This window comes from Toxorhynchites rutilus, chromosome 1, assembly GCF_029784135.1.
Source record: "Toxorhynchites rutilus septentrionalis strain SRP chromosome 1, ASM2978413v1, whole genome shotgun sequence".
Taxonomy (NCBI): Eukaryota; Metazoa; Arthropoda; class Insecta; order Diptera; family Culicidae; genus Toxorhynchites; species Toxorhynchites rutilus.
The window spans coordinates 144,825,731-144,836,319 of record NC_073744.1 but is presented as its reverse complement, the minus strand read 5'-3'; the positions used below and the strand labels follow the sequence as shown (position 1 = coordinate 144,836,319).

Here is a 10,589-nt window from a genome sequence, read left to right as displayed (position 1 = left end):
CCCGCAGTGCAAAACAGAGTTGACCGCCTGTATCGTAGCATGTGGAATCCGATGGATGTTGGAGTAGTGACCACTTGAAGATACGCAAATATTTTCGATCTTTATTGAAAAGCTATAGGCATACCATTCTGGAATGTATGAGAGATTTGGAGATTTGCAATAATTTTCAACAACTTCATAAGTCGTACACAAACTGATTAGGATCATTGGATTTACGATCAATCCATGGAAGTGAAGACAATTTTTACTCTTTATGTTCGTATGCCTGTTCTCAGGCACCTTCGAAAGGAATCACACGGAATACTTTATGCAATCATGTGGTAGTTTTTTGACGTAGGACTACGTCTTTCATTTCTATACTGGGGTGTAAAATCAAAGTTTCGAAAACGAAAGCGTTACGCCGGAGACCGAGATTTTGAGCGTTAATAGCTCCTAAACAACTGAACGAAATGGTATGATAAACACTTCATTCGAAAGATAAAATGTCTACGCGTTCTATACTTGTTACTTTCTGATCCAAAAACTTGTTTCAATAGTCTTAAATTTGCTTTCAAAACAGGCTATTGAAATCACCAATCGGTATATAAGCGAGCGCCGCTCGGAAATCCACTTAGTTCTAATTGAACAGCGATTGGAGCATGTTGTCGCTGTTGTGGTGAAGCTCTTCGTTTATCATGAAAGCGTGGATGAACGGTGTCACCAAGAGCCTGTTTGTGCACCCTAGGCCAGAAGGGAATCCCACCCACTATAACCCACTTTCTGTTTTTTCTAAACGAATAATGTCTATGAATAACAGATAGCAGTACTCGGTAGAAATAAAAATTATTGGTGTGGAAAGATATGATGATCTCTTTCAAGGGAAATTAATTCCGACCAGTACGACTCCCATATCAACATTCAACATGGTTTCGCGGCCATGTTGAATGTTGATATGGGAGTCGTACTGTTAGAGGTTAGAGGGTAGTGAGAGAAAAAGTAAAAATTGTCATCCTAATAAAATGGATAGACTAAAAATAGTTAAACATAACCAGATGTGTACTGATTTTGTTATTATATAAATTGTCATGGGATAAAGGAAAATCCGAAATCAATCCAATCCAGAATCCAGAATCAATCAAGCAAATGAAACGAAATTTGGCATGTGGAGGTTTTAGGGTGTAACAAATGTTTCTATGGTGGTTCGACACTCCACCCCCTCTCTAAGGGGGGGGGGGGGGGGTGTTGATGGCGGTTGGAGGTCTGCCAAACAAATGAAACATAAATTTCTGCATTGTTGGAGAATTCAGAGTGCAATAAATGTTTTTACGGTAGTTAGATACTCCTCTTAGATACTCCTCTCCCTCGCTTAGGGGGGCTACCATGCAAATTGAACACAAATTTTTGTATTACTAGAGAACTAATCAAGTAAATAGAACCAAATTAGGTATATGCAGGTTTTAGGGCGCAATAAATGATTTCACGGTGGTTAAACACTCCACCCTCTCTATAAGGGGGAGCTGCCATACAAATGAAAAACAAATTTCTGCCTGACTCGAAAACTAATCAAGAAAATACCAAATTTGGCATGCGAAGATTTAGGGGGACGCAAAACGTTTCTATGGCGAATAGACACTCCTCCCGTCTCTCTGAGAGGGGTGGGGGGGCTGCCATACAAATGAAGCATACATTTCCGCATAATTCAAGAACTAATTAAGCAAACGGAACTAAATTTGGCATGTGGAGGTATTATGGGAAAGAATCATTTCTAAGGTGGCTCGACACTCCTCCCCCCTCTCTTAGGGTGGGCTGGCATACAAATGAAAAACAAATTTCTGCATAGCTCGAAAACTAATCAAGCAAATGGAGCCAAATTTGGCATGTGAAGATTTTAGGGGACACGAAACGTTTCTATGGTGAATAGACACTCCTCCCCCTCTCTAAGGGGAGATTGGGGGGGGGGGGGCTGTCTTTATTCTATCATGTTTTCTGTATCAAATATTTATTCCATGTAACGGAGAAACATGTTATTTGCAAGTGTTTGAAAAATCTTGAACGAGACAAAATAATCTGATATCATAATGATGAGTTGTGTTGAAATAATCTGATATCATAATGATGAGTTGTGGTAGAAGTACTAGGAATTTTATAATAAAAGGTAAATTCAACGGGGTCAATTAGAAGATCAATCAATCAAACAGTTCTGCGATTGGACTCATGAACGTGCGCTTAGTAGGAAAACGAGAATGTTTGAAGGTATTGATATAAAAAAAAACAAATTTTGGGCGGGACGAAGTTTGCCGGGTCAGCTAGTATCTAAAAAAACTGTGATATCAGAATAATCATATTAATTTGTTTTCTCAATGAAAAAACAGAAAGTGGGTTATATCTATGGTATAACCGCAATGGTGACGTAGGACTATCGTTGATTTAGTGATTATTTGTTTGATGTTGAATCTGAATCCATTCTGAATGAATGAATAAATGAATATTTGGGGGACTTCGAAATCAAGAGCGTTACGTTGGAGGCACAAGGTTTTATGCATCTAATATTGAATACGAAAATATTCTACTGATGGGGAAGAATAATCTTCAGAAGTTTTCCTGCTAACTGCACTTGATTGAAAAATCACAAAACCAAATATATTTGGTCGCTGTATTATATGGATAGAAAACATTAAATAAACTCTTTCGCTTACATGTAATTTTCAATTCCAAGGGGAACTGGCAGATTATTTTTCAGTAACAATCACTTTTTCCCGGATTTTTTCTCGAAAACGAACGAAAAGAGATGCGCGCGTGTATGCGTGTGTGTGTGGCGCAAGCGGAAACAATTTTCGATGCTGGTACCCTCTTGGTCGCCTTTTCTTCTCCTCCTGATGGATCGGCTCTTCTGCGCTCCCTCACAGTTCGAAACATACTGAATGTGTTTCACCACCAGAATATCGCTTAAGTATGCTGATTGAATCGAGAGAAGGTGTGGTTTACGATGGCAATTAGGAAGGCAAAGTAGAGGGGAATAAACTCTCTGAGTTTGAAACTTTCAGCGACTGAGCAATAATCGATTGAAAATTATATAATTTTCGCGATGCTAAACATTTTCCGTTGCGCGCGCATCCTATATTGGATACGAACATATTCTACTGATGGGGAAGAATAATCTTCAGAAGTTTTCCCGCTAATTGCACTTGATTTAAGGTGATGGTGGAAGCTAGCCACAAATGGCTGCCACAATGGTGCTCATTTCTTTCATCTCTCTCCCTCACCCCTCGCCAGAAAATCAATAATTTTGCGAAACAGCGTGAAGAAAATGATCGTTTTCGCACATTTCCCATCAAGTAATATCAACCAAACTCTAATCGATTACTCACAAGATATTAAGTTTTCATCTGCTGTCGCACTGTATAATGAAAAACGTCGGAAAACTCGAGCAAGTGCTCTGAAAGTTAAATTTTTCATTTTTCAATCTTCGGCAATGGTTTTGTTTGTGTTGGTGAAAGCATCGTTATTTTTTCGACACTGATGCCAGACAGCAGCTATGAAAACCACTCAATAAAATGTTATTCCTGAGTCATACCGTTTCATGGCATGAAAATCAATAGAATAAAATTGTGTTGATATCAATACAATTATTATAGACGGCGCCAGTGGTTGTATGGTTAGCGTAACAGCCTCACAATCCGATCGGCCTGGGTTCAATCCCAGCTGGCGTCGTTGGGATTTTCTGAGGCGAAAAATCTCTGGTTACGTCTTCCTTCGGAGCGGAAGTAAAAGAAGTTGGCCCGGCTCATGAGTTGTTGAGTCTGATAGGTAGGAACAGGTGGAGTCGCCTCCCTGATGTCGGTGATTGGCACTAAAGTGGCGGAAATAGGCCGACGAAAAATAAGCGAAGATAAAAAAAAAAAAAAAAAAATACAATTATTATTTTTACGTTTAATTGGTCTAGAATGTAAGTTTTAGCAACTTCAACATTGGGTGAGAGAATTGTATTGCAGAGCTCGGAACACTGCCATGGCTGCCTATGCTTTCAAAAACAGTAAACGGAAAAGTATTACATTCAATCAAAATGCCTCGGCCAACGAAGAGAAGGGTTAAGGCTCTCCAACGTGAATATGTGCAAATACACCTTCTTTATATATTTATATTTGCAATTGTTCATCGGAACATATCGTTCATACATTATTTTTTCTCTATTATAGTGACTTTCAACACATTTTGGCTGGTTCGTCACTTTTACTTCCGTTTTTGGAAGAATGTCGGGAGTGAGAATTGAACTCGTGATCTCTGCGTGAGAGGTGTGGATGTTACCACTACGCCAGATCGCCTCCACAGTTCATACATTTTACTTTAGTATTGAATTGTCCTTTTTTTTTAATGTATTCAAAGACTCGTGTCAATGAAGCGCCACACAGTCTGATAAGTGAATTGACCTGTTTACGTGTGCTTTGCTTTTCTCTCACAAATACAATTACCTAATTTTTACACGTGGGTTTACCTATACTACTACAATAGCTAGCTTCCACCTTCACCTTAAAAATCACAAAACCGCGTGTATGTGTATGTGTGGCGGCGGAACCACTTTTTGATGCTGGTACTTTCTTGGCCGCCTTCTCAGTGACATCACTCTGCTCCTAATGGATTCTGGCCTAAGGTGCACAAACAGGCTCTTGGTGACACCGTTCATCGGCGCTTTCATGATGAACGAAGTTAGCTTCATCACAACAGCGACAACATGCTCCAATCGCTGTCCAATTATAACTGAGTGAATTTCCGAGCGGCGTTCGCTTATATAACGATTGGTGATTCCAATAGCCTGTTTTGAAAGCAATTTTAAGGCTATTGAAACAACGAGTTTATAACGTGTAGACATTTTATCTTTCGAATGAAGTGTTTGTCATACCATTCCGTTCTGTTGTTTAGGAGCTATTAACGCTCAAAATATCGGTCTCCGGCGTAACGCTTTCGTTTTGCAAACTTTGATTTTACACCCCGGTGAAAAAATGAAAGACGTAGTCCTACGTCAAAAATCGCGAAAATCACTCATTTTTTATGATGTTCATAGTGCAATAATTCACGTCGACTGACCATGGAACTTTATGAACATACACAATGATATGACTGCGGGAATGATTCATAGGATCCTCTTCATGTCAAGATGATCGGTTGGGATTTGCCAGGGTTGACCTAAGTTGTCCTAAGTTTTATATTCCAAGTTCTACATACAAACTGTCTTCAAAAGACTTTCAGAACATTTAGCGATGTAGATCTTGTCAGTATCCCAACTTCACTCAAAGTTATTGATATTTCTTCCCAAAAAATACGCTCTCTTGAATTGTTTGTCATTCTTTCTGGGCAAACATAGAAAATGTTTGTTGACGGAATTTGAGAGAACAAATTTCACTCTATATAATATGTGATTTTCAAAACTATGTTATTTTTTGTGTTTGAGTACCGTTCTGAATCATATTTCGAACGCTTTAGGTATATGATGCAGAAAACAGCTCTAAACTTTATGCACAGGAATTATTTGGTTGATATTTTTAATAAATTAGTTCAATATGCTTTTAAGCTTTCTACTTTGGTACCTATTTGATAGAAAACATAAAAAAAACATCGAAAAAAATGCTTTTCAAATGAAGCGAATAAAAATCAAACTTCGGACACTAAATCAAATTTCGGACAGATTGAATTCAAATTTCGGACACTTTATTTTGTAAATTTTTGGACGAAAATTACATTACACTTGATTTTATATTGCACAGTCAACTGCGAAACACTTATTAAGCAATCACAGTAAACTGTTAACGATGATGAGAACTGATGAAACATGGGAGAAATTTAAATATTTATGAACGGGTAAATTCTACGTGCTCACGCTAAAGAAACGTCATACACAAACGATAATGAGTAGTGTTGTAAGATTTCTGCCGATTATGTTATAATTCAAATGTAGTTCTCATGTGAAATGATAATGAAACCAAGGGATTAACCAAAGAAGCAATTGTGATATTAATTTGATAGTTATATCCAAGACGGGTCTATGGTACTAGGTGAGGCCATTTCGTCACTAAGTTGGTTAGGGGAGCGGTATATGAAAACAGTACGGAAGAAAGCAGAAGGGGAATTTTTTCCTTGAAGTGTGAAAGAGACAGACTGATCACGAGCGAGATTGGGCACAAGCGTATTGTGTTTTGTTTACAAACAAAACACAGTAGACTTCCAATATGGCTGAAGAGTGGTTTTAGCAAGTTGGCCCACCTTAGGATATACTTCTACGCGCCTTGGTTATATCATCAGTGCATTAAGCATTTCAAGATATTAGAACAAAATAAGTGTCCGAAATATGATTCAGAACGGTAAATCAAAAGTGAAATCATGAGTTTTTGAGTGAAAACCCATCATTGGCTTTGAGCACGATTAAGATATTGACAAATTTTGCATCGCAAAATATTGGTACTAATTCTAAAAGCCGTACGAAGACCGTTTTGATGTAAAATTTGAAATATAAAAGTTAGAATAAAAAAACATTCTTCATTGCGACCCTAACGCAAGATAGCAAGCGCTAAAAACAACTTTGTGGGAGATATTTATTCTTAGGCAAAAACTGTCTAGACAAAGTTGTTACATATGATAGAGCGCTCATTTTTATGTTATTAAAAATAGGGTGATCAAAATTGTCGATGAAATAAAAAAAATAACTTAGTTATCTTTATAAATAGAGTTAAATAGAGTTCGACAATGTTATAGCCCCAGCTATTTTAAACAACTTTGTAGAACAAAACTTATTTGTATTTTTCAATATAATCGGTTTAGCGCTTTTTTCTAAATTGCATTAGAAGAAACGGGTTTTCTGCTTTAACTTTTATATTTCGAATTCTGCATCAAAACTGTCTTCGTACGACTTTCAGAGCTTATCAAGATCAACATTTTGCGATGCAGAACTTGTCAATATCATAATATTACATGTTTTGAAATAGTTTACATGCAGATATCAATATGACTAATCGGTGATTGTTTTGATATGGGCATGCGAGGCTCCGTCCCCCAATCGAAAGCACAATTTGATAGACTGATGCAAGGTCGAGCCATAAACGAATTAAAGATTGGCTCGTGCTGCATCCTGCATGGTTCATCTGGCAGAAGTATTCGATTCACCTGCATGAATCTGTCCATAATAAGAGTTCAAATATCATTCGATCCAGAATTCCACATTTGTTTCAATCGACTTAATTTATCATTTGCTGCAATGCATCCTTCAACTGCTGACAAAACCTTGTACTAAATGTCAAGGTCAGACATAATGATATGCACAATGTTCGTCTTCCCACCAGGTGGATTGGTCCGATGTTCAGTCATCATCAAGCTTATTTTAGAACTCTTTTTCAGACCATCAAAGGCGTAGGTAAGGTAGTTTAAGTGTTTTAAACGTAGCTACAATTGCAATCTGCATTTCAAAACACTTCGCAGGGCAATAAAACAATGGATAATTATAATTAGTGTGAATAGCTAATTAATTGAATTCTCAGAATGAAGTACTATTCCATGCTGTTTGAATTGAGAAACTATAGCGCTCAAATTTTGCATCGAATTCCGCAGTTCTTAATACAGCACTATTCGAAACCACACACTGTGTTATCCGTAGAATGTTTACCAAAAAAGCGCAGCCAGAGTTCGAGATGATAATCAATAAGCAACATTCTATTTTGCGAGTAATAGGCTGGGATGCCTACAGCCGTGACTTCAAGTTCGCACCGATGACTTTTCTGATAGTGTTTCTTGCCTGTTTGTTCATGGTTGTGTCACTTTTTGATCTGTACTATTTTCGGGATGACGCGTTCAATTTTACCTTCGTGCTGGTGACATTATGTTACGGTACCATAGGATGTGCTCGATTAGGACTCGCTTTCAAGGAATCGCACAGTATGAGCGGCTTGGTGATCAAGGCAAAAGAGACATACAGGCAGGCAACTCCCGATAGCCGAGAGCAATCAGTGCTGTTACGTTACACCAAGCTACTGAAAAAATGTGTCACTTGTTACACCATCACGTTCATTGGAGGATGCGTGCTTACCGGATTCCTTCCGTTGTGTGTGTATCTGTGGAATGGTCTGAAAATTCTACCTTTCGGAGTGATACTGCCATTCATCGACCCCGACTCGCGCAGCGGATACCAACTGAACTATGCCTATCAAGTCAGCTGCATCCTGTGGACCCCTCCGGGACTGACTGCTTCCCAAAATGTATTCTTCGCGCTGATATTCAATATCTGCATTCAGTTCGACATGTTGGTAATCAAACTGGACGATCTGGACAAATTAATCGTCACAAGTGACGGCGAGAACATGGACAGCGCCATTCACGATAAAATAAAGGAAATTGTTCGCTACCAGCAACGGCTTTACAATTTCATATTGACTCTCAAGAACCTGTATTCGACTCAAATATTCATCGACATAAATTGCAATGCTTTCCAGGTCATAGTTACATTGTTTGTTCTTCATATTGTGTGTGTGTTCCATAATGTGCAATGAAATCCGTAATTGATCCATGTCTCACTTTCAGGACATTTGGATGCCCGGTTATATGATGATTTCTGTTGCGACATTCCAAATATTTTTGCTTTCCTTCCTGGGAACTCTAATCGAAGTGAAGATTGATGTGCTTAACAATCGAATTTACGATATATCCTGGCACAAGATGCCAGCGCTGGAACGGAAGAACGTTCAATTCATGCTGCATAGATCCCAGCAAACGTTACAGCTAACCTATGGGGGATTGGTGCCGCTAAACATGAATCTATTTGTCTCGGTATTTAGTGTTAAGCACTTTCTGAAGCTTGCTTCTCCTTCAACTAATGATCGATTCTTCCAACAGGTTTACAAGATGATTTATTCGATATTCATGATGCTGCAGAATCTGTAAGACTCAACTGATAACACGTTTAGATCGACGAGAGGAAACACTCGACTTCGTATCTGAGGGCGGGATAATAAATACACCAAAGACATAGCTTCATATGCTACGTTTTGAATCAGATATGCAAAATGCTTATTAAATAATATAATACTATGTTGCCTGATTGAATACAACACTGGATTGCCCAAGAAACTGCTTGGTAGCTTTTCGATTTGAATTATACAAATTATATTCATGAGACTGTAATTTCTAAGAACTTTGGAGCTTCGAATATATTAATAAATTTACTTCATTCATGAATTAATGTAGTTTGTTTTTTTATTTAAAAAAAAAATCTCATTTTTGCTTCAGTAGCTCAATGAATAGTCTACGAAAAAAAAACCATTTCAATTTCCGCTATGCCAAATTCGAACAGCCGTGTCTTCCCCTTTATGCACCATCAAATTTTTATTTTAAAGGGTGTGTCACATCAAATTTAATTTTTAGGAATTATATCTTCAGCTATCGCTTATAATCAGATAAGAGTGTATAGATCACGTTGGCCATGCTTCACTGTCAATTTTTCGTAAATTTGGAAAAATGTCGTCAAACGAAAAAGAGCGTCGTGAATTAATCTTGTGCACTCATTTCGAGAATCCGGAGTTGTCACATCGGGACATCGGTAAGATGCTGGGAATCGTCCAATCCACGGTCAGCAGAGTACTAAAACGATACTTCGGGAACCTAACCATCGACCGGAAGGTGAAGAACGGCAAAAATGGATGCTCCGTCAGTGAAAAAGATCACAAGCGCGTAGTTAAGCAGTTTAGACGTGATCCGAGAAGTTCGGTCCGGGATGATGTCGCCAATAAGCTGAATTTGTCAAGTTCATTCGTCCAGCGGACCAAGCAGCGGGAGGGCCTGCGTACATACAAGGTTCAGAAGGCTCCTAACCGCGACGAAAGGCAAAACATGGTGGGGAAGACGCGAGCCCGGAAGCTGTACACCGAAATGCTGACGAAGCCGCATTGCCTGGTAATGGACGACGAAACCTACGTCAAAGCGGACTTTCGTCAGCTGCCGGGCCTGTTGTTCTTCTCCGTAGAGGACAAATTCAGCGTTCCGGAGGAGATTCGCAAGCAGAAACTATCCAAGTTTACCAAAAAGTACAAGGTGTGGCAAGCGATCTGCTCTTGTGGAAAGCGGAGCGCCCCCTTCGTGATGACCGGCACGGTAAACGGGCAGGTTTACCTTAAGGAGTGCCTACAGAAGCGCTTACTACCACTATTGAAGCAGCACGAGGGCCCGACCATCTTCTGGTCGGATCTCGCTTCGTGTCACTATTCAAAGGACGTGTTGGAGTGGTACGAAGCCAACGGGGTCACCTTCGTGCCAAAGGAAATGAACCCGCCCAACGCGCCGGAGCTTCGCCCAATAGAGAAATATTGGGCGATTATGAAGCAGGCCCTCCGGAAGAACCCAAAAGTTGTCAAATCGGAGGCGGACTTCAAGAGAAAATGGATTTCTGTTCAAAAAAAACTACAACCTGACGTTGTACAGAACCTTATGGACGGGGTAAAGAGGAAGGTGCGAGCATACGGACTTGGGCTCGAAGTATGAATAAAAAGAAAATGCCAAAAGTTGTTTAATAGTTTTTATTTTACTGTCTAAAATTTTCAAAAGGATCGGTCTACTGGGCGAATTTCTACAGCGTTTTT

General features: G+C 39.1%; 1 protein-coding gene across 1 annotated transcript; it reads left to right on the top strand.

Moving 5' to 3' along the window:
- Positions 1-7,619: 7,619 nt before the first annotated feature.
- Positions 7,620-8,961, top strand: LOC129761493 (odorant receptor 67d-like). Its single transcript, XM_055759215.1, has 3 exons — positions 7,620-8,480; positions 8,539-8,784; positions 8,851-8,961. Exons 1-3 carry the CDS (start codon positions 7,620-7,622, stop codon positions 8,896-8,898), a joined length of 1,155 nt encoding a protein of 384 aa, XP_055615190.1. The 3' UTR covers positions 8,899-8,961.
- Positions 8,962-10,589: the final 1,628 nt, after the last annotated feature.